This window comes from Mustelus asterias, chromosome 25, assembly GCF_964213995.1.
Source record: "Mustelus asterias chromosome 25, sMusAst1.hap1.1, whole genome shotgun sequence".
Classification (NCBI taxonomy): domain Eukaryota; kingdom Metazoa; phylum Chordata; class Chondrichthyes; order Carcharhiniformes; family Triakidae; genus Mustelus; species Mustelus asterias.
In genome coordinates, this window is record NC_135825.1 from 55872169 (window position 1) to 55897387 (window position 25219).

Consider the following 25219-nt stretch of genomic DNA (forward strand, 5'->3'; position numbering starts at 1 on the left):
GTCTCTCAACACCAGGTTAAAGTCCAACAGGTTTATTTGGCACTAGCTTTCAGAGTCACAGGCTCCTTCAAGGAGCCTGAGACTTTGGCACTAGCTTTCGGAGTTTCGGGCTCCTTGCAGGAGTCTGCGACCCTGAAAGCTAGTGCCAAATAAACCTGTTGGACTTTAACCTGGTGTTGAGAGACTTGTTATACAACATGCTGTACTCATTAGTAATCAGCCTCAATTTTTATTCACCCGACAAACAGATGTTTTACTTACTGATACCATATAAATGGGTACAGGGATGAGCAAGTGATACAGGCTTTGTTGCAAAGAAGCATGGGGGTTTATGACACCACCCACAGAGCATACCCAGTGTGGCGGATGTCATAAGATGGCAACCTTCCACACCAGCAGTTCACCAGCTTCAGTCGACCCCCATCATTTGAGGTTTCAACAGTTGACTTATACAATGTGGCAACATCCACAGTAGGTTACAGATCAGCCAAGATCTCACTGAATGGCAGACCAGGCTCAGAAGGATGGAATGTCTGACTCATGTTGCAGTGTATGCCTGGTGCAGCACAGGGTATACCATAAACAGAGAAATTACACAGGACAATTTGCATACCAATACCCAAAAGCAATTCCATAAAAATAGATCAGACCAAAATTCTGTCACCCAGTTATGATGGTAGATAATTAGGTTTAAAAAAAAAGACAGCTCAGAATACCTCCATACTCAACCATGGTGCAACCAACCCATTACTGCAACGGACGTGGGTGGAGTGTTGAGAGGCTGATATTAGTTGGCCCTCAATTGGCATGAAGTAACATGCATAATCTTATCATAATGATCAGTTTGGGTTCTGGCAGAGGTGCTCAGCTCCAGGTCTCATTGCAGCATTAACTCAAACACGAACAAGAGAACCGAATGCTGGATAATGATGCTTCATTACTGACTTTTGTTACAAGGAGCAGTTTAACCACAATTTCAGTACGCTGGAATATTATTTTTAATAATGAAACAGCCCACTCCAGACTATAGCAGTAGTAATGTCTATATCACAAAACTGTGATTTTTAAATATTCATCTGCAAAAAGAAAGTTGCCACCTTCCCATGAAATCCAAATAGTGCCACCATAGAGGAGTCACACACTAACACCTGGTCATGCTTGTGTGAGTCATCTGTGGCCAGAAGCTGAAAAGGAACAAAGTAGGGGCCAGACTAACAATAGTGGCAGAGACTGGATGCTCAACAATAAATGGCTCACCTCCTGACACCTCAATCTTTTCACAATCTACAAGACTAAATCAAGGTGGTGATGGAATACTCACCGCCTGTTTGGGTGTGCAGCTGTAACAATATTCAAGAAGTTTGATATTATTCAGGTCAGACTGTCCCTCCTATTAGCCTCAATATCCAACCCCAACCCCCCATTATAGTAAGTATTGCAGCTACTGCAGCTAGCTACTCAAAGCATGCTTTGAAGTCAGCAGCCTCCTCTACAAATTCCACCATTGAGAACAAAAGCAGCAAGTTCAGAACTTGGACAAATAAAGTGCTGTTCCTTCACCCCGGTCCATATTTTGGAATTCTCTACCTAATCATTCTTATGGCGCCCCTACAAATGGTGAGGCAGCACACCACCATCTGAGTCACGAGGGATGCAAAATACAACACCACTGCCTGGGCCACACTCAGGATAACGAATCAAAGAGAGAATGCTCCAAGTTACATTGCTATTGTTAAACCTTGAAATAAAATATCTAGAAGGTTCCTACAACCCCAACAATTCTGGATCAAACATTAGCTGTATTGCTGTGATATAGCTGAAGGACGAACAACCCCTTCATGCATAACAAAGGGAATAGTTAGAATCATAGAATCCCTACAGTGCAGAAAGAGGCCATTTGGCCCATCGAGTCTGCACTGACCACAATCCCACCCAAGCCACATCCCCTCAACCACACCTACTCACACAGCTAGCCCCCCCGACAGTCAATTTAGCATGGCCAATCAACCTAGCCAGCACATCTTTGGACTGTGGGAGGAACTTACTGTGCTTACCCCAGTGCAACGCCAGCATCTCCACATCTGTGGGAGGAAACCAGAGCGCCCAGAGGAAACCCACACAGACACAGGGTGAATGTGCAAACTACACAGACAGTAACCCAAGCCAGGAATCAAACCCAGGTCCCTGGTGCAGAGGCAGCAATGCTAACCACTGCCGCCCAGTTATAGCCTCTGTTTGCAAAAAGAAAAGGTTTTGACCAGGACACCTCACATTGTATCTTATTTTCTTCCCCCAAAACAAGTCAAAACATTTAACAAGATCAGAAGTGGATGGCTGCATTTTCCTATAGCCCCAAAAACTTTGTGGAAGCCAATTACAACTGTACAAAACTCTGGTGCGGCCGCATTTGGAGTATTGCGTACAGTTCTGGTCGCCACATTATAGGAAAGATGTGGAAGCGTTGGAAAGGGTGCAGAGGAGATTTACCAGGATGTTGCCTGGTATGGTGGGAAAATTGTATGAGGAAAGGCTGAGGGGCTGGAGGTTGTTTTCGTTAGAGAGAAGAAGGTTAAGAGGTGACTTAATAGAGGCATACAAGATGATCAGAGGATTAGATAGGGTGGATAGTGAGAGCCTTTTTCCTTGGATGGTGCTGGCTAGCACGAGGGGACATAGCTTTAAATTGAGGGGTGAGAGATATAGGACAGATGTCAGAGGTAGGTTCTTTACTCAGAGAGTAGTAAGGGTGTGGAATGCCCTGCCTGCAGCAGTGGTGGACTTGTCAACGTTGAGAGCCTTCAAGTGGTTATTGGATAAACAGATGGATGATATTGGAATAGTGTAGATTAGAGGGGCTTTAGATTGGTTTCACTGGTTGGCGCAACATCGAGGGCCAAAGGGCCTGTACTGCGCTGTAATGTTCTATGTTCTAATTATCTGGACAATATGGAAACTCGTGCTGCTACATTTTTGGTCGGCTTGTAAAGGATCAAGCGCATATGGCAAGCCAAATCATCACTGGTTGTGATAAACCAGAAAGCTTCAAATGTTACAAAAGTAGCTAGCTTAGAAGCCATTTCAGCAGCCTGGATACCATCACTGTGCCCATGAGGAACTGCGCACTTTGCTCAGTTTTAATAACAGTAACAAAAAGACAGGCGTCAGTTTAGAATTTAAAATCATGAGAATACACTCCTGACAGAAGTGATGCTTTGAACTTTTATCATCAAGTTACAAACACCCAAGTACACAAGTTTCACTGGTTATTAGTACAACAGCTTTGCAGTAGGAAGAATGTTCATTGTATGGGCCAGATAATTTACTTTATGGATCATGCGTTCAGAGTCAGTTTATGGTACGCAGTGCGCTAAAAGTGAGCGTGCTTGCAGCAATGATTTTCAAAGAAGCTTGTACAATGAGTTTAATTTACCACCAAATTCTCATTTAGTATGCTTTCTAATCAAAAAACTCAACAAGTGCAATTACATTACACACCCAAATACAGGTGACCTTCCAAAAGTGTTGTTCAAAGTTGTCAATTGTTAATATTTCAAGAGTTCTAAAATCACTAACCTGATAGTGCCGAGGTCTCTTTAGTGCCCCAGGCACATCTCACTCAGTACTATTCCACATACAAAGAACAAGAACAAAGAACAGGCCCTTCGGCCCTCCAAGCCTGTGCCGCTCCTTGGTCCAACTAGACCAATCGTTTGTATCCCTCCATTCCCAGGCTGCTCATGTGACTATCCAGGTAAGTCTTAAATGATGTCAGCGTGCCTGCCTCCACCACCCTACTTGGCAGCGCATTCCAGGCCCCCACCACCCTCTGTGTAAAAAACATCCCTCTAATATCCGAGTTATACTTCGCCCCTCTCACCTTGAGCCCGTGACCCCTCGTGATCGTCACTTCTGATCTGGGAAAAAGCTTCCCACTCTTCACCCTATCTATCCCCTTCATAATCTTGTACACCTCTATTAGATCTCCCCTCATTCTCCGTCTTTCCAGGGAGAACAACCCCAGTTTACCCAATCTCTCCTCATAGCCAAGACCCTCCATACCAGGCAACATCCTGGTAAACCTTCTCTGCACTCTCTCCAACACCTCCATGTCCTTCTGGTAGTGCGGCGACCAGAACTGGACACAGTACTCCAAATGTGGCCTAACCAGCGTTCTATACAGCTGCATCATCAGACTCCAGCTTTTATACTCTATACCCCGTCCTATAAAGGCAAGCATACCATATGCCTTCACCACCTTCTCCACCTGTGCTGCCACCTTCAAGGATTTGTGGACTTGCACAGCTCTGTGTTTCTATACTCCTGATGACTCTGCCATTTATTGTATAACTCCTCCCTACATGTTGTACTAAGGTTACATTGAGCAGATTAATAGGTGTTGATCGTTTCTCTTCCATTTACCATCACCCTTCTTCCTCAGAATCACAAGTACTTTTTCTTTGACTACTGGTAATCCTGGTTTCAATCAGATTACAGTAATGCCAGTAAAAATGTGAATTGCAAACAAATTTTACCTTTTCCTTTATAAGCGAGCAATCCGCCTGGCCCTCTGAAGTGAATGGTATCCCCAATCTTCAGGTCTTCCAGGTACTGAGACATCTTACCACCTTCTGGGAATTTGGGATTTACCCCTTTAAAATAGATCTGCAGAGAGACAATAAAATGTTAAACTTTGTAAACTGGGAAGGCTAGTGGGTCCATTATGAAGCTGCAAGGAAGTAAAAGCAGCAATGTAAAACAGGCAAGACTATTCATCCAAAATGGTTATTCATCCTTGGGTAAGATGGGCATAGAGGGATATGGGCCAAATGGGGTTTTTAAAAAAAGGCAGCATGGACAAGTTGGGCTGAAGGGTCTGTTTCCATGCTGCAAACCTCTGACTATGAAAATGTAAAGCTGGATATTTTATAAACAAGTGTTTGAATTATACAGGCACAACCGGAATGGGGAGAATCACAGATGCTCCTTCAGGAGTGTAGGAACATGGAATCTAAATACGAACGTAGATCTTCCAGACAGCAGAAAATTAAGCAATGAAGTCAGGATTACAACTGCTCAATTAGACTAGCAAAGAACCAGAAGATATTCAGCCTTTTGAAACAAGGTATGTAAGCTGCTGAGTATGATGCAGACCAATTCTTTCCATCATTTACTAATTGTCCAACTGTCTGAATGCTTAATTACAAGTGCTGTGTAATCTCATTAGTTCAGCTTTTAAGTTATTGACCCAGATAATTTTACACTTGTACATGAACAATGAACTACTAGAATGAGGCTAACACGACTACAACAAACTCCAATGATTAACACCTAAAATAGATGAGTTCATGAGCAACATTGAGATTCATCTGATCTTTTCTCTTGCCCCCTCCTCCCAAGAGTATCCCGGTACTAATTCCGCCTAATGAATGTACAGCAATTTTGCAGTTTGCATATGCAAAAGAATGAAAAAAAAGAGGTAAAAGGACACAAACTATGAAGGAAGTGTAGAAGAAACAATTTCATTTAAACTTTTAACCCTTTGAATAATTTATTGGTAAATAAAAGCTGACAGACAGTTATTGTCACTCAATCACCCAAGGCCTGAAAAGGGCCTCAAGTAGTGTTGATTACTGTTGAAGTTTAACAAGTGCACGACCCATCCTCAGCTCTTATAAGAAAGGGACTATTGGAAGCACATGATCAGCAAGATTCACACATGAGCAGTTAGGACAGTATATCCTGGGCGAGAGACAGCCAGAGTGAATGTGTATTTGGGAATTCGGTGTAGAGGGAAGAGAGGCGAGGTGCTGTTTGCTTCCTAATTTTAAAAAATCTTCAGAGTGATCTAGCCCTGCTGAAGGAATAGAGGCTACAAGGGAGATTGCCAATTGGCAAGTAGTTTCTCAAATTTAAAGCAACACTACGGAAAGGCAAGAGTTCTAACTTTTTTTTAAAAAAAACCTCAAATAATTCAGGTAGGAGTGTGTGTGTGTGTGTGTGTGTGTGTGTGGGGGGGGGGGGGGGGGGGGGGGGGAGGGGGGGGGGGGGGGGGGGAAGAGAGAGAGAAGGAGAGAGAGAGGGAAAAGAGAGACATTTTAAGGCACAGGGGAATATGGCCAGGCTGAATGGCATTTATTTTAATGCAAGGAGTCTTATAGATAAAACAGATGAACAGAGGGTGTTGATTAACACATGGAGTCTGATTTATTACTGTATACTGCAGACCCCCCCAAACAAAGTCAGGAAGAGACAGAAGAGCAGATATGTAGGCAAATCTCAATTGTAAAAATAGGTTAATAATAGTAGGGGCTTTCAACTTCCCCAATATTTGAGATAGCTTATACAGATACCAAAAGAAAAAACAGCGAGCATTGGTCCTATAGAAAAGACAACCTGGGAGATGGCAGATGTACTGAACAAGTATTTTGCATTGGTCTTCATCACAGGAAGACACAAGGAACATCCCAGAATTAACCTTAAAGTCAGGAAATGGAAGGGAGAGATGAACAAGGAAACTACAACTGCTGGGAAAGTGGTACTGAGCAAACAACTGGAACTGCAGGCTGACAAGTCCCTGCATCCTGATGGACTTCATTCTAGTGTCTTAAGAGTGGCTACGGGAGGTAATTGATGCATTGGTTTTAACTTTCCAAACTTCCCAGGTTTGGGCAAGGTTCCATTAGTTTGGAAAATAGTGAATGTAATTACTTTATTCAAAAAGGGAATCAGACAGCAGGAAGCCATGGGCCAGTTATCTTAATGTTTTCCCCATGACAAATGTTAGTAGCTAGTTATTAGGCAGAATCAACATGATTGAGAAAGGAAAATCATGTTTAACCAATTTATTGGATTTCTTTGAAGTAACATGCTGTGGATGAAGGCAAACTGGTGGATGTACTGTACTCACAAGACAGTGCAACACATTTTTAGATGATAAAGGAATGAACAGAAATGAGATCAATGTGGACAAATGGAATTGAAATGGAATGGTGGAGCAAGCTTATGCCCTTGTGTAACAAAACTCAACATTTTGAAGAAGTTAGCTGGACGTAGACAAATAATAAATGGCAAGGCTCATTCTGGTTTATGAAGAAAGATTCTTCAATCTGTCTGCTTGCTAGTAAATTCCACTATGTTCAAAGAATCTGCCACATTTAAAAATACTTATTTTTATTGATGAATAAGGAATTAGACATTACCTTGACAACGAGATCCACATAGCCTTTATTGTCATCACTGCTAACTGGAGTATATGGTCGCACAACAAGACTTCCATCAATTCTTGCAGAGAGATACACATGTTTTCCTGTATTGAAAGATCCAAGTCAAACAATTGGTGTTTAAACAAAGAACCTCTAAAAAGTAATGCACAAAACTGTTGAAGTAATACAATATTAACTTGACTAGCCAATGTCCTGGGACATTGAAAGTTGAACAGGAGTGAGCAGTGCCTGCACAAGAGAAAGAAGTAGAGGGAGAGCAATGGAATGGAGGACAAAGGAAGGCATAGCTGGGCAGACAAAGCTGGAAGGAGATGTGGGGCACAGTACCCACAGATGGAGTACAATGTTGGTAAATGTGAGGTAATCCATTTTTGGTAGGAATAACAGCAAAATGGATTATTTAAGTGGTAAAAAATTGCAGCATGGTGCTGTGCAGAGGAACCTGGGGGTCCTTGTGCAAGAATCACAAGGAGTTGGTTTGCAGGTGCAGCAGGTAATTAAAGCGGCAAATGGAATTTTGTCCTTCATTGCTAGAGGGATGGAGTTTAAAAACAGCGAGGTTATGTTGCAGCTGTATAAGGTGCTGGTGAGGCCACATCTAGAGTACTGTGTACAGTTTTGGTCACTTTGAGAAAGGATATACTGGCACTGGCAGGGGTGCAGAAGAGGTTCACTAGGTTGATTCCGGAGTTGAGAGGATTGGCTTATGAGGAGAGACTGAGTAGACTGGAGCTATACTCATTGGAATTCAGAAGAATGAGGGGAGATCTTATAGAAACATACAAGATTATGAAGGGAATAGATAAGATAGAAGCAGGGAAGTTGTTTCCACTGGCAGGTGAAACTAGAACTAGGGGGCATGGCTTCAAAATTGGACTGAGTTGAGGGGGAACTTCTTCACACAAAGGGTTGTGAATCTGTGGAATTCCCTGCCCAGTGAAACAATTGAGGCTACCTCACTGAATGTTTTTAAGGCAAGGATAAATTTTTGAACAGTAAAGGAATTAAGGGTTATGGTGAACGGAGAGGCAAATGGAGCCAAGTCAGTGAAAAGATCAGCCATGATTTTATTGAATGGCGGAGCAGGCTCGAGGGGCCAGATGGCCTACTCCTGCTCCTAGTTCTCAAATCCTATCCTTGTTTTGGGTTTCTATTAGTTTACTGGAAAAGAATTTGCAGGTAATTAAGATTTTTATTCTTGGGACCATGTGAATCCTAATTATATGCATGACTAACATTTAAAGCAACATCGATCAAAATCTTTTAATTGGAGTATAGTTCGGAAGTGCCATGGAAGTTCTACTCAGTTTCTTTTCCCCCAGTGGCTCTAAACAAGGACATTGCACCATGTGAATGGCTGGAGACAAAAAGCAAACATTGAGAAAGATCTAACCAATCATACAGACAAAATGGAAGCACTAACAATAACGCACAAGAGCAGATATAAAGCTTGCAAAATAGCATGCATGGGTACAAGCAACAAAGAATATGGTACTGTATACGATGTACAACTATTGGCCAATTCCTCAGAGCAGTGAAAGCTTGCTCCATAAAGGGAGCGGAAGTCTTGTGACAAGTCAATCCAGGATGTTCTTGTGTAGTTTGCAGCCAATAAAGCAGCTGCTCAGGGTTTAACCAACTTACCAACAGGTAAACCAAGAATGTGATCGGCTGAAGGAAGAGCAAATCGAAACCGCCTGGTGTCATGACTCACAATCTGTTTAAAAATCAAAAAAAAAAATGACAGTCCTTCCACCTTTTAGTAATTTTTGAAAGACTGAATACTTTGAAAAAAAATTGCACTCACTTCCTTATCGATCAGTCGCAGTGGGTACTTCTCATCGGCATCTTTCAAAGTGATTGCAGGTTTCTTCTTTTTGGAAAGGACGTAGTGTCCCACGATAACTCCAATTGTCGTTACGAAAACAGCACCAATCGCAAAAAACACTCCGGAAGTCTGTAACACAAAACTACAGCATGTTTACACCCACTTTTAACATGAAGCTGGTTCAGGATTACTTAGTTCAGGTGGCAGAATCAAATGGAGTTTGTACTTAATACCAAGATCAGTATAACAAAAGCCAACACCAGTATGTACTTAGTTAAAATGGCAAAGAACAAAATCAGTTAAAAATAATTTTACAAGAACAGAAAAGATGCACTAAGATCACATGGCTTAACTTCAAGGAAACTGCTTTTGCAGTTCAGACAGAAGAAACCTACTTTGCCTAACATTTTATCAAAACTGTTCTGCCACAAAAGCAGCCTGCACAGGCACCAAGGAAACATGGATTCCCAGTTCATGTTTAAAACAGCTTGTCATTAGAGTGTTAGTTTTATCATGATAGAAATTATCTAGTGAATCTAAAGTTAATGGGCCAGAACTTCCTGCAACCAGTCCTTCAGACTGACCTGGCCAATTTGAGCAGGTTTTAATTGTCTGCCCAGGAATACAGTGTGTGTCATAAAAATTGAGATCTGGAGGCATTGAGAGGTATCAGATACAGTCGGAATTACTAAGAAATGGCTACAGAAAATCAAGACAGACTTAAACATCGCAGGTATAACAGAAAAGAAAGACTGGGGAGGAGCGCTAGTGGCTTTACTTCGGGAAAAATGGAAGTACAGCTATTAGAGAGACACACAAATAGAAAACCTCTAGCTAAATGGTAAAATGATCTGCCACTAGTGGGAACAAAACTAGAACAGAGCTAGTAAAAGTAGGGAAACATCTAAGCAATAGTGACCATAATATAATTTAAAGATAAAAGCACAAGAGAGATCAGGGTAGCCAATTATAGGAAAGTTGATTTCAGAGGCTAAACAGAAATAGGGAGAATAAAAAAATATTGGCAATGATGTAGAACAATTGGAAAAATTACAAGCCCAGGAAAATTATATTCTGCTTAAAGACAACCACAGTAAGAAGTCTCAACACCGGGTTAAAGTCCAACAGGTTTATTTGGTAGCAAAAGCCACTAGCTTTCGGAGCGCTGCTCCTTCGTCAGGTGAGTGGGATTTCAGTTCACAAACAGGGCATATAAAGACACAAACACAATTTACAAAACGGTTGGAATGCAAGTCTTTACAGGTAATCAAGTCTTGAAGGTATAGACAATGTGAGTGGAGAGAGGGTTAAGCACAGGTTAAAGAGATGTGTCTCGTCTCCAGCCAGGACAGTTAGTGAGATTTTGCAAGCCTAGGCAAGTCGTGGGTGTTACAGATAGTGTGACATGAACCCAAGATCCTGGTTGAGGCCGTCCTAGTGTGTGCAGAACTTGGCTATCAGTCTCTGCTCAGTGACTCTGCACTGTGTGTTGTGAAGGCTGCCTTGGAGAATGCTTACCCAAAGATCAGAGGCCAAATGTCCGTGACCACTGAAGTGTTCCCCAACAGGAGGAGAACAGTCGGTCACAGGCATTCAGCCCCTGATCTTTGGGTAAGCATTCTCCAAGGTGGCCTTCACAACATGACACCGCAGGGTCACTGAGCAGAAACTGATAGCCAAGTTCCACACACTAGGATGGCCTCAACCAGGATCTTGGGTTCATGTCACACTATCTGTAACCCCCATGACTTGCAAAATCTCACTAACTGTCCTGGCTGGAGACAAGACACATCTCTAACCTGTGCTTAACCCTCTCTCCACTCACATTGTCTATACCTTCAAGACTTGATTACCTGTAAAGACTTGCATTCCAACCATTTTGTAAATTGTGTTTGTGTCTTTATATGCCCTGTTTGTGAACTGAAATCCCACTCACCTGACGAATGAGCAATGAGTGCTCCAAAAGCTAGTGGCTTTTGCTACCAAATAAACCTGTTGGACTTTAACCTGGTGTTGCGACACTTCTTACTGTGTTTACCCCAGTCCAACGCCAGCATCTCCACATAAAAGACACCATCAGTGAGACACCATGGACAAGGCAAAAATTAAGGAAAAATGAGAATTACTGGTTCAGTATTTATCAGAGAGAAGTGGGAATGTCAGAAGTTAGCAGTGGAAGCGTGCATTCCTGAATGGAGGGCTGTGACAAGTGGCATCCCTCAGGGATCAGTGCTGGGACCGTTGCTGTTTGTATAAGGAAAATGTAACTGGTTTGATTAGTAAGTTTGTGGACGACACAGATTGGTGGATTTGCAGATAGCGATGAGGACCATCAGAGGATACAGATCAGTTGGAGACTTGGACGGAGAGATGGCAGATGGAGTTTAATCTGGACAAATGAGGTAATGCATTTTGGAAGGTCTAATAGAGATAGGAAATGTATAGTAAATGGCAGAACCCTTAAGAGTATTGATAGGCAAAGGGATCTGGGTGTACAGGTCACTGAAAGTGGCAATGCAGGTGGAGAAAGTAGTCAAGGCAGCATACGGCATGCTTGCCTTCATCAACCAAGACATTGGCAAGTCATGTTGCAGCTTTATAGAACCTTAGTTAGGCCGCACTTGGAATGTAGTGTTCAATTCTGGTCACCACACTACCAGAAGGATGTGGAGGCTTTGGAGAGGGTACAGAAAAGATTTACCAGGATGTTGCCTGATATGGAGGGCACTAGCTATGAGAGAGGTTGGAGAAACTTGGTTTGTTCTCACTGGAACAATGGAGGTTGAGGGCGACCTGATAGAGTCTACAAGATTATGAGAGGCATGGACAGAGTGGATAGTCAGAAGCTTTTTCCCAGGACAGAAGAGTCAATTACCAGGGGGAACAGGTTTAAGGTACGAGGGGCAAGGTTTAAAGGAGATATACGAGGCAGATTTTTTTTTTTTAAAACAGAGGGTGGTTGCCGGGGAAGGTAGTGGAAGCGGATACAGTAGTGACTTTTAAGGGGCATCTTGACAAATACGTGAATAGGATGGGAATAGAGGGATATGGTCCCCGGAAGGGTGGGGGTTCTAGTTCAGTCGGGCAGCATGGTCGGTGCTGTAATTTTCTTTGTTCTTTATTGATCACTGCATTTAAAGTAAAGGATGACAATTCATAAACTGACGAAGCCAGAAGGATCAAACTCCTGGTTCAGACAGATTGTACCTATGCATTCTGAAGCTCGGGAAGAGATGTCATTCATTAAAACATGTAGTGCCACATGGACAGGCAAATAGCTAACATTGACATGGGGCAGTTTATCAATAGTAGGAAAAATAATGGAATCTCCATTTTTATTTTTGCCATTTAATAATGAATAGTTAAGAGGAAACTGCAACATTAGCCAAGACTAGTGCAGATTGCCAAGAGACCTTTGATCAGGTACTACATTATTGATAATGTATAAAAAGGTCAGGGAATGCAGAGTCAGGGATGGAGTAGCAGCATGGATAGCAAACTGGCTGAAGTAAAGAAAGAACACGGCTGAGGGGGTGGCTACTCTGACAGACTGTGGCAAGTGGCCCCAAAAGGATCAGTGCTATCAACACTTGCTCATTAATGATTTAGAGACATTGGAAATACTGACTGCTGCTAAAGAGGAGATAAACAATCTCCTGTCGACATGGTTGGCTGCACTGAGGGGTTGGAGATGAGGCCCAGGGTCCTTTATTGAATAGCATTCAGTCTCCGTTTTCTTGGGACGCTGCATGTTGGGGGTGGGACAGGCAGCCAGAGGAAAGGGGAAAGACAACACTGAGGAATAGAATCAAAGGAATGGGGTATTGGAGGATTCAGAAAGGTGGGGGTGGGGGAAGCAGAGGAGGGGGTCAGGGCCAAGTGATGGGGTCACAGGCAGCACAGTAGCAGTGGTTTGATTCCCGGCTTGGGTCACTGTCTGTATGGAGTTTGCATGCTCTCCCCATGTCTGTGGGTTTCCTCCGGATGCTCCGGTTTCTTCCCACAGTCCAAAGATGTGCAGGTTAGGTCGATTGGCTATGCTAAAAAAAAAAATCACCCCTTAGGTGTCCCAAGATGCGTAGGTTAGAGGGATTAGTGGGTAAAATGTGCAGGGATATGCGAGTAGGGCCTGGGTGGGATTGTGGTTGGTGCAGACTCGATGGGCCCAATGGCCTTTTTCTGCACTGTAGGGTTTCTATGATTCTAAGTGAAACTTAAAATCAGAGGAACAGATAGAAACTGACCCTTCAGCCTAATATACTCTACATTCCATTACCCAACAAATACCCGGGGTTTGCGTAAGCAGGGCAAGTAACTCAACCAGATCGACAAATTAAACAATGCCTCCTGGACAGCAGCTTCTGGATTTTACAGTTTAACTGCATATTTGTATCAGCCTGAGGATGTTGTCTAATTTGCACATAAATAATGGTGAATGCCCTCGTTCCACCATTGAACAGTCAATTTTAGCCCATTTACATAGATTGCAAGCCTGGTCAACAGTATTATGCAAATAAGTTGGCAGTTTAGTACCAAAAACAAATTGACTATAATTAAGCAGGATAAATTTTATAAGTTTGTCGGTGAAACTCAATTATTAAGAGCATTGGAATAGGCCCCTCAGGTCCACTCCACCATTCAAATAGGTCATAGTTGAGCTAATTCAAATGCCATTTTCTCCCCACACTATTCCCATTTCCCTTGAACTCCTTACCATCCATAAATCTATCAATCTGTCTTTAATAGAATGATTGAGCCTCCACAGCCCTTGTGGGGTAGAGAATTCCAGATATTCACTGCCCTGAGTGAAGAAGCTCCCCCTCATTGGAATTTTAAATGACTTGATTATGCCAAGACTTGTTCTAAAGAATTCTGCACAACGGAAATTGCTCAATGAGTAAAACAGCCAATCCTCATGCACCATAACTTGATTTATTAGTCACAAGGCTTACATTAACACTGCAATGAAGTTACTGTGAAATACCCCTAGTCACCACTATCCAGCATCCGTTCGGGTCAATGCACCTAACCAGCACGACTTTTAGATCGTGGGAGGAAACCCACAGACACAAGGAGAACGTGCAAACTCCACCCAGACAGTGAGCCAAACCGGGAATCGAACCCAGGTCCTTGGCACTGTGAGGCAGCAGTGCTAACCACTGTGCTGCCCCTGTGAGGCAAAGTGCCAATGGTAAGCAAGTGATGGGTACATAACGGACCCAAGATGCGATTGAATGGACTACCACAAACACTGCAAAAAGAAACTGCCTTAGTTCTGCACATTTAAATAATTCCATGCAATACAAGTGTACATATACAAGTTATGTCAATGTTACAACAGGAAAGCACGATCATTTAAAACATCCAAGATCACGTTATTGAAGTCAGTTTAAAAACAAGACCCAAGACTAGCACTCAGGATAAGAACATGTAAACAGGATAGGGTGGTAAACTGGAATCCTGTCACTTAATACACAAGTTTGTTCAAACTCAAATTAATCTTTTCAATTCAGTTTTAAAAATTTCCAATCAGACCCGACTACACGAATATGGTAACTACCCGATATTTACCCTCCCTCTTACTATTAATGAACATCTGCACATGTATAACTACGAATAAAATAGCACAAGGGCATTAGATCCTATTTTGTACCCAACTTGGCTATAGTTTGAAAACTTGGGTGCCAGGCATGTTTGGCTGTTGCCAAGGGTCAGTACTGGCAGGCGGTTATTCCCACTGACATTTAAAATAAGGCTGACACAGCTAGGCAACCTCTTTATTTTGTCAATGTTGAAACTTCTACCCCGGGGGAGGAAATGGGAACCCGTTAGCAGTTACAGACCTGCTGGAATGTTGACGGCTACACCTAAAGAACGACTGTTGATTTTCTGAATTTAAGTTTGTAAATCATGATCAGAATACGAGATGGAACTGCACAGTCACCAATGATCTAGCTCATGAAAGCTGTCCTTGTCTGACCTTAGTCCCATAATACTGACTATCAGCTTACGATTCTTTTGTAAGAAGCTGGATCAGTTCCCACTCGCCACCCCCTCAGCTGCTTCGACCACTAGATCCAAACTCCAGCAGGATGAGCGTCAAAAATTCCACTTTCCACAATTACATTCAAGCTGGGATCTTTATTCAAACTGGGATCTTTATACAATCAAAAGCACCAAACAAATTTCGAGTGGCTCATCCTAGGTTCTGCCAGGACCACTTGGCTCACCACTCATTACAGTTTTGGTCCAAATATGGACTAAAAAGCTGAATTACAGAGGTGATTGATATCAAGGCAGTATTTGACCAAGTATGGCATCAAGGAGTCCTCCCAAATCCCTAGTTATTGGGATTCAGGGGAAAACTCTCTCCTGGTTGGAGTCATACCTAACAAAAGCAGATGGTTGAGATTGTTGGAGGTCAAATCATCCCCATCCCAGGACCACAGGATAGTCCAAGGCCAAATATCCTCAATGACCTCTCCTCCAGATCAGGGGATGTTTGCTGGTGGACCTTCAGTTCCATTTACAACTTAAACACCAAAGCAGTCTGTGCCTGCATACAGCAAGACCTAGACAACATTCAGGCTTGGACTGATAAGTGGCAAGTAACATTCAAACTACACAAGTTCCCAAGCAATGATCGTCTCCAGCAACCAAATCCAACCATCTTTCCATAAAAGCTCAACACCACCATACTGGAAGCTACCATCCATATAAATTCAAGAGGTCAGAATTCTGTGGTTGCAAATTCTGTATCTCAGGTTTTAACTCCCCAAAGCCTGTTCATTACCTACAAGCGCAAGTTAGGGACATGATGAGATATTCCCCACTTGTCTGGAGTGCCACTTCAATACTCAAGCAGCTCAACACCATTCAGGATTAAGCAGCCCACTTGATCAGCACCCCAACTATCACCTTAAAAAAAACACTCCTCAATCACTGTAGCAACTCACCAAGAGTCCTTTGACAACATCTTAGACATGTGGCCCCATCACTTAGAAGAAAAAGGGCAGCAGACACATGGGAATATGGGGCAGCACAGTGGTTAGCACTGCTGCCTCACAGCACCAGGGACCCAGATTCAATTCTGGTGGCTACCTGTATGGAGTTTGCATGTTCTCCCTGTGTCTGCATGGATTTCCTCCCATAGTCCAAGAGATGTGCAGGTCAGCTTGATTGACCATGCTAAATTGCCCCTTAGCATTAGGGGAATCAGGTAAATATGTGGGGTTATGGGGATAGGGCCTCAGAGGGATTTTGTCAGAGCAGACTCAATGGGCCAAATGGCCTCCTGCACTGTAGGGATATGATAACTTGTCCAAGGCACATACCATCCTGACTTGGGAACTTTCATGCCATTCCTTTACCAGTGGGCCAAAAATCACAGAACTCTCTACACTGTGGGTGCACCCTCACTAGAAGGATTACAGCAGTTCAACAAAGCAGCATACCACTATTTTCCTCAAGGGCAATTAAGGCCAGCCTTGCCAACGATGCTCACATCCCACAAATGAATAAAGCTTAAATTCACATTCACTATTTGAAGGCGGGGAATGCACATTTACCTCATGAAAACCTCCAAAATTAACAAGGATACGAATTTGCAAACAATGGACCACTCCCAATTACTCATTGAAAAACCTTTTTAAAAACTGCAGGCCAATAATCAAGTGTTCCAACTCAAGTTCTGTTGTACTTAAAAGGGCATTATATACAGCCTAAAGCCAAAAATATCCAAGGATTGCAGAATGAGTCAGATTTTACATAAAGCTGACAACTGGAAACACTCCCAGCCCACTGGTGCAAACAATTGAGAGAAGGTTTGTTACTGATCAGAGGACCCGATTGCTGCCCTTATGATACTAACGAGTTTTGAACAATTCATAAGAATTGGTTTGACTTCACAAATCTGATCAGAACAAAACAGCTAAAGCAAGTTTTAAAAGCCTAACTGAAAGGATAGCAAGATAAAATAGTGATAACAGCATACATGTTTACTGGTGAGCGGGACAGGGAACAGATGGCAAAAAGGGGAAAGAGATACATCCCCAAACTGGTAAGTAGAGTAGTGATCTAATTCTGAGCACTTTCCCCAAGTTAGAGGTATAGTACAAGTATGAAGATCCCTTCCGTAATAAGTGATGCAGGATGGCCACAGCTGAAAAGCAGACAGACCATCTCCAATTCAATACTGCAAAAAGATATTGAAAATATTAAGACCTGAATCAAACTGCCGCAGGTCTGGACAGCTCTCTTTTAAACTGTCCAAGGCAATGACACACTTTGAATTCTGGGTTTAGCAATATTCAGAGTACTTCTTGTGCTGTTGCTGTAGGATAATGCACACTAGACAACAGCAAATGTTACATTTAACATGCAAAAAAGGCATGATGCAACTGTTTAGACATCTTTGCAATTGCCTGCGAGGTGCAGGGCGAGTCAGCATAGGTCTGTTCTCAGGAGGCATACAGTACAGAAGGCCTATCAAGTCTACACTAAACCCATTTTCCAGCACTTGGCCCACAGCATTGAATGTTAGAACATTTCAAGTGCTCATCCATATGCTTTCTAAAAGGTTGAGAGGCTTCCCATCTTTAATATGCTCCCAGGCAGTGCATTCCACACTCCCATCACCCTGGGGTGAAATTTGGTTTCCTCAAATCACCCCAAAAGCTCCTTCCCCACACAGATTGACAGGGGAACTGCCACTTCCTACCCATACCCCTCAATCATGTTCCCCGCCCACCCCCCCCCCGATCCTCGATCCCCCCCCCCCCCGATCCTCCCCCCCTCAGCCTTCTCTGGTCTAAAGAAAACCAACCCAATCTCAAAAAAGCTTCAGAAACCTGACAAAGAATGGTTCAGTGGGCTGAGATAAATTAATAAGGTATCTCAATGCCAAACATACATTCATCACACCACAAGTGTTTTGTACATGCTTTGCTTATTAGGTTAGGTTGATTGGCCATGCTAAAAATTGCCTTTAGTGTCCTGAGATGCATAGGTTAGCGGGATTAGTGCGTAAAATATGTAGGGATATGGGGGTAGGGCCTGGGTGGGATTGTGGTCGGTGCAGACTCGATGGGCCAAATGGCCTCTTTCTGTACTGTAGGGTTTTTATGATTCTATTACCTCAAACATTGTGAGTTACAATTTACATTTAACAAACATCTATGTTGGGACCAGTAACTTTTCAATTCCTGACTCTGCAATCTCAGCACGAAATTTAAGTTCAGGTCTGTTGAAACTGCTAATATTTCCACTAGAAGTATATAGTTACGAACAGCTCCTAGATATACCACAAATTTCCTATTAAAAACAAATAAATGCGAGAAGTAGACAACAGACCCATCACCTGAAAAACAAGAGTAGTTTTTTGGGGTCGAGCTGCTCTGGAAAAATGTCACAAACAAATTTAACCAACTGCCTCTAATGGAAACCATTTGTCAGAAATCCAACCATGCTTCAATTCCAAATCATTGGCACAGCATTGTGCCATGACTCTTATTACAGAAAGTAGCACCACTATTTGTGGAGCAGACTTGGAGAGTTCAATAGCCCCCACCTGTTCTGTCTGTACAGCATTATATCAATTCCTTTAATCTCATGGGCTGACTAGTGGAACTGTTGATTTATTAAACACAAAGACAAATCTTTCTGGTCAATTCACTTCACATGAGTGCACGGAGTGCTTCCACTCCTCAAATGAAAGTTTACTTTAAGTAAATGCTAGACAGCCACACAACGCTCCAACACCACAACTATAGCAACTTGTCACCATCAACTGAAATACAGCATCTACATCAACTTCTAAAGCATCACTTTCTTTGCTGTTTTCAAGAATTTATGCCTTCCCCTTATGGAGATCTTCACACAGGCCTGTTTCTGGTTCATACTTTCTCCTCTACCCCTTAATACGAAAGTAAGAGTTGAAGATGCTCTTTGAAGATCAGGAGAAGGCTCAATCGGCTGAATGGCCACCTTCTGCACTGTACGGATTCTATGAAAATGGTAGGGCAGGCCTGAGGGACTGGCCCCTAATAAGTTTAAAAATGCATGTGCACAAAGTTTTGACATGAGCCATTGTTTATATGATTAATGCAGCATGGTGGCTCGCACCAAGGACCCAATTCCAGCCCCGAGTTTGCACATTCTCCCCATTTCTGCATGAGTTTCCTCCAGGTGCTCTGGTTTCTTCCCACACTCCAAAAATGTGCAGGTGGGATGGATTGTGCATTCTAAATTGCCCCTTAGTGTCAGGAGGATTAGCAGGGTAATTACATGGGATTATGGGGATAAAGCCTGGATGGGACTGTTGTCAGCACAGTCTCAATGGGCCGAATAGCCACCTTCTATAAATAAAGTGTACATCAGGGATATTTATTCAGGAAGTGAACACTAAAATTATTCAGAAAATGTAACAGCAAGCACCTTTAAAATGGATTCCACCATGCAAGTGAATCAAAAAAAAAAATCACACAACACCTTTCACTTCAATTGATAACAAGAACACAATAGTCATAACTAGTTCAACATTTGTTACATAGGCACTGTAGTCTTCTGGGGCAGTTTTAGCAGAATACTGCTAATAATAATTTAAAATCAAAATTAGAACCAAAACCTTTAAGAACAATACCTTGGTCAAATGATTGCAGTTTTATATAAACAAAAAAGGAATGCACAACAAAATACCCTCTAGCTCAGAGTTGGCCTGCAAGTAGTATTTTCTGTCACATTGAAGTGAGTTTAAACAGACTCAAACCATAGTGCCACAGTATCACATCGATCCAATGACCTATCAAAAAGGTATTCACTTGAGGCATTTATAGTTGATCAAGTACAGTATCATCAATTTAAAGAAATGGCTATTTCTAAGAATGGAAACTCACTGGATATTTTTCCCAAAGTTGCACCAAAACTGAGATTTGAAAAGAAATATAAAATGTTTCCCCCTGATCTACAGGACTAGAAATTGGAAAAAAATTCACCAGACTACATTGAAATATTTGAACAGAATATAATTAAAATGCAAGTCTGCTGTTAATTTTCCTCATCTCCCTTATTGATGTGTTTCCTTACCATCTTGATTACTAGTTTAGTGAGCACTGCAGTTACCGTCAATTTATTCTAACCGAGTTTAATAAGGTGGCGGCCATCACATCAGCCCCTCCTCTATCCAAGCACACAACTTAGAAAATTAGTTTCTTTTTTAAGAGGGAGAATTGTTTAATTTGAGCCAACATTTAAAGCAGACAAATGATTGTCATTAATATTTTCCAGTAGCAACATCAAATTCTTGAGCAACACAACATTTTAAAGCAGGCTACTGTGGTGTAATATTGTTTGATAGCAAAGTCCAACTGCTCCAAGCCATTAAAAATTAATAACATCCCCCAATTAATTGTAATAACCATGTCTTCAAAGGGCAAACCAACTTTCAAACTGATTCAAGGACATCCTGCCACAGGAACATTTTTAGATCCTGCGGCATTTTTGGCAGTATTTTCCACTATGTCTCACCCACTAGTCAAATATTCCTGCAGAATCTTCCAGGTGCATTTGTTTAAACCGAGGGCGTTTCCCCCACCCCGATTAGCCTGAATTAAACCAAAAAAAGAATATTTATTTTCTTTACTTTTCCAGTGCAGTTGGCAAATTACAGAACACTCACAGAGTGACTAGAACCAATATTCAAACCTGCTTCCACAGCAATGAAAGCTACTCTGCAAAAAGGACCAGCCTTGCTGCCAGGGGAGTGGGTTTGTTGTTGTTGATGATGATGATGATGATGAAGGCTCTCTGCACCAAGGCCATTCCCCACCCTCACAACCTCCCACCACAGTTAACGCTGCCTGCGCTGCTCCATCAGCCTCCACTGAATGAGATCTGAGCGGGAAAGCCCGCAGAGAGAGACATTCTCACTGACCAGTGAAAACCCCATCGCCAGCATGGATCCAGGACAACACCTCCTCTGCAACAAGCTTCCTTCACTCTCCCACAAACCCCAGCCTCTTATACGCGCACGCGCACTCCGCCAGGCGGCACCAGCGAGGAGGACTCGGCGCAGCTCGGGGACAGCGCCACCCGGCGGCTGGGAGGGTTCAGCGCAGCTCAAAGGCAGCGCCACCGAGCGGCGAGGAGGGGGGTCAGCGCAGCTCGGGGACAGCGCCACCCAGCGCCTGGAAGGGTTCAGCGCAGCTCAAAGGCAGCGCCACCGAGCGGCTAGGAGGGTTCAGCGCAACTCGGAGACAACGTCACCTAGCGCCTGGGAGGACTCAACGCAGCTCGGAGACAGCGCCACCGAGCGGCTAGGAGGGTTCAGCGCAACTCGGAGACAGCGCCACCCAGTGCCTGGGAGGGTTCAGCGCAGCTCAAAGGCAGCACCACCGAGCGGCTTGGAGGGTTCAGCGCAGCTCGGAGACAACGCCACCTAAGGGCCTGGGAGGACTCAACGCAGCTCAGAGACAGCGCCACCCAGTGCTGGGAGGGTTCAGCGCAGCTCAAAGGCAGTGCCACCGAGTGGCTAGGAGGGTTCAGCGCAGCTCGGAGACAGCGCCACCCAGTGCCTGGGAGGGTTCAGCGCAGCTCAAAGGCAGCACCACCGAGCGGCTTGGAGGGTTCAGCGCAGCTCAGAGACAACGCCACCTAAGGGCCTGGGAGGACTCAACGCAGCTCGGAGACAGCGCCACCCAGTGCCTGGGAGGGTTCAGCGCAGCTCAAAGGCAGCGCCACCGAGCGGCTAGGAGGGTTCAGCGCAGCTCAAAGGCAGCGCCACCAAGCAGCCAGGAGGACTCGGCGCAGCTCGGGGACAGCGCCACCAAGCGGCTAGGAGGGTTCAGCGCGGCTCAAAGGTAGCGCCACCCAGCGGCTGGGAGGACTCATCGGTACTCGGAGAGGGGGCGGCCGGAAGGACTCATCTCTGTTCAGGGATAGCGCCACCCGTGGGCTGTGGGAGGAAACTCAGCGCAGCTCGGAGACAGCGCCACCAGTGGCTAGGAGGACTCAGCGCAGCTCGGAGACAGCGCCACCCGTTGGCTGGGAGGACTCAGCGCAGCTCGGACACAGGGTCACCCAGCGGCTCGGAGGACTCATTTCTAGTCGGAGCGGGCGCGGCCGGGAGGACTCAGTTCTGTTCGGAGACACCGCCCCCAGCGGCAGGGAGGACTCATTGCAGTAGCAAACAAACACTGTTATTTGCATTTACCCCAGCCCCATTACTGCATGAGGACATCCTAATAGGTTTGGCCATGTAGGGAACACACGTGTTTAACTAGATTCCACACACTCTGGAACTGAAACCTGGGGCAGCATCGCGGTAATGTCCAGAGGTCCCGGCTAATACTCTGGGGGCATTGGTTCAAATCCCACCGCAGCAGCTGGTGGGAATTATTTGGGGGCGGCACGGTGGCACAGTGGTGGGCACTGCTGTTCCACAGCGCCAGGGACCCGGGTTCGATTCCCAGCCTCGGGTCACTGTGCAGAGTTTATGCCTTCTCCCCGTGTCTGCGTGGGCTTCCTCTGGGCGCTCCGGTTTCCTCCCACAGTTCGAAGATGTGCGGGTTAGTTGAATTGGCCGTGCTAAATGGGGTTATGGGGATAGGACCTGGATAAGATGCTCTGTCAGAGAGTCGGTGCAGGTTCAATGGGCTGAATGGCCTCCTTCTGCACAGTAGGGATTCTATGAAACAGCAATATAAAATGCTGGAAAATCTCAGCAGGTCTGACAGCATCTGTGGAGAGAGAATGCAGCCAACGTTTCGAGTCTGGATGACCCTTTGTCAGATTCTATGCACTGTTGACACATTCTGGGAGGGTGGAGAGAGAGAAGGGGATTCCAGGGGATAGATTTTCAACTTGTCTCTGGTGCCACTGGCAAGTTTTGCATGTATTGTCCAGCCCCAGTTGACTACTTCTTGCCACTACCGTGAATAGGAATAGTTTCTTCCATCTATGCTGTCCAAACCCTTCATGATTTCCAACACCTCCATCAAATGTCCTCTTAATCTTCCCTTTTCCAGTGAGAACAGCACAGCTTTTCCAATCTATTCTCATCACTGAGGTTACACCTGGAACCATTCTCGTGAATCTTTCCTGATGTTTTGCCATTACCTTCACATTTTAGTTGCCCATCAACCATTGGTTCTAAATATTGCATTAAGTTTGAAATCATCATCGAAACATCGAAACTAGAAGCAGGAGGAGGCCATTCGGCCCTTTGAGCCTGCTCCGCCATTCATTATGATCATGGCTGATCATCAAACTCAATATCCTGATCCCCCCCTTCCCCCTACGAACCCTTGATCCCTTTAGCCCCTATTTTCTTGAAATCACACAGCGTTTTGGCCTCAATTGCTTTCTGTGGTAGTCGATTCCATCCTTATTTTCAAATCCCTCCGTGGCCTAACAGGCGGGATTTTGAGGCCTCGCTCGACTCAAGGCTGGAAAATCCCGCCTGAGGTAAACGGACCTTCCCATTGTCCGCCCCATCGCCCACTCCGATTCCTATGGTGGGTGGGGGCGGTAGAATTCCGGCGTATATCTGCACAACTTTCTCCAGTATTATTTTCTTTGTCCGACCCCTCAATCCTCTGTCTGTGTCCCCCAGCTCTTTCACCCCACTACTTGGGCACAACTTTCAGCACGCTGGCACTAATTCCGGGTGCACCCACCTTGAACCCCAATATCTCTCCAAGTTGTTTTCCAGTTTTAAAATGTTTTCAAAACCCACTTTCAAACAAACCATTTGTCACCTCTGCTTATATTGTTCCATGGCTTAACATCAATCCTTCCTCAATCTCTACTTGTATTTTCACAGAACAGTATGGTCCGTAACTCCCTGACTCTCCAGATTTGGGGGATACTGCAAAGGTGTACTGGGGAATCCATCTCAGAGGTTCTCAGGTAAGGCTTTATGGGGCAATTGTCCAGAAGCGTTAACTTTACCTGGCCAATTATGCTGAGCTGGGGACCATCCTATCGCTAACTTTAGGTGGTTCTTCTAATTTTATGCCAATAGTTACTGTGTGAAAATACTTAAGAGGTGAGGGCAACAACAATAGTGATGCACAGTCTCTGATATGCCACTCTGCCAGGGCAGACAGATTCCACCCTCCATTTCCATGCTGAGCTGGACAGCACCGTGCTGCTGGACCCATGCACCCTCCTGTGTCACTGTCTCGGTTCAGTACTGCGCCTGGGGTTGGGGAGTACAGAGGTCTCCTTCCCCGAGGTGCCACACTCCAGTGCCTACCTGGACAGCGCTGTGGACACATGCAGCCACCACAACAAAGGTTCGAAGGTCGACCAGGGGTGGAGTGTTAGGCCTGGGAGAGGCAGTGAAGGGAATGTGGCCTAATGAGGGCAAGGTGGGCACTGTGGAAGGACGGCTGTGCAGGGGAGTTGGGAGAGTGGGGGGCTGAAGGGGGGAATGTGTGAAGGCTCACAATGGCATGGAGAGGGGCAAGGAGATGAATGAAGAAGGCGAACAATGGATGACAGAAGGAAGACCCAGGAGAGGGAAGCTGGGCCCCGACAAGGCTGCATGTAAAGCTCATAAACAAGAGGGTCAAAATGATGCCACATTGTTTACTGGAAGGAGATGCAGGAAGACACTGTGGTGGATAGATGTCCAACTGGGACATGGGCACCTCGCAGGGCTCGGCAGGGAGGTGGTTGAATCAAGGAACAGACTCCTTCTTGAGGCTGCTAGTCCCGCTGGGTTGCGAACACCATGAGCGGTCTGGTGAAGACAGGTGGGCTGGAGAGAGTGATGTGAGTGTGCTGGACTGCTATTTAAATATGGTGCCGCGACCTTTTGAACACATCAGCCGAGGGAGGGTGGACGAATCAGCTGCCGGCCTGCTAGGTGACCCGGGGGGAACTCCCTTGTGCACAGAATCTGGTGCGGGATCCGCCATTATGGGCAGCCACTGCCAGAGCTGCCCACCACCACACTTACATGTCAGCTACGACTCTCACCAACCTTTACAGATGCACCATAGAAAGCATTCTTTCTGGTTGTGTCACAGCTTGGTATGGCTCCTGCTCTGCCCAAGACCACAAGGAACTACAAAAGGTCGTGAATGTAGCCCAATCCATCACGCAAACCAGCCTCCCATTCATTGACTCTGTCTACGCTTCCCGCTGCCTCGGCAAAGCAGCCAGC

General features: G+C 44.6%; 1 protein-coding gene across 2 annotated transcripts in view; it reads right to left on the bottom strand.

Moving 5' to 3' along the window:
* The window catches only part of LOC144479197 (NADH-cytochrome b5 reductase 3-like), a 29203-nt gene extending 8112 nt beyond the window's left edge, over positions 1 to 21091 (bottom strand). The window contains exons 1-6 of one of the 2 annotated variants that reach the window (XM_078197848.1): positions 17045 to 17079; positions 9636 to 9701; positions 9031 to 9180; positions 8868 to 8940; positions 7200 to 7306; positions 4533 to 4662 (exon numbers count right to left, since the gene is read on the bottom strand). In XM_078197848.1, coding sequence (XP_078053974.1) covers positions 4533 to 4662; positions 7200 to 7306; positions 8868 to 8940; positions 9031 to 9180; positions 9636 to 9689 — 514 coding nt within the window. In that variant the 5' untranslated portion in view covers positions 9690 to 9701; positions 17045 to 17079. Of the gene's footprint in view, positions 1 to 4532; positions 4663 to 7199; positions 7307 to 8867; positions 8941 to 9030; positions 9181 to 9635; positions 9702 to 17044; positions 17080 to 20980 lie in introns of those variants that run through there. The other variant, XM_078197849.1, reaches the window with a different exon arrangement.
* Positions 21092 to 25219: the final 4128 nt, after the last annotated feature.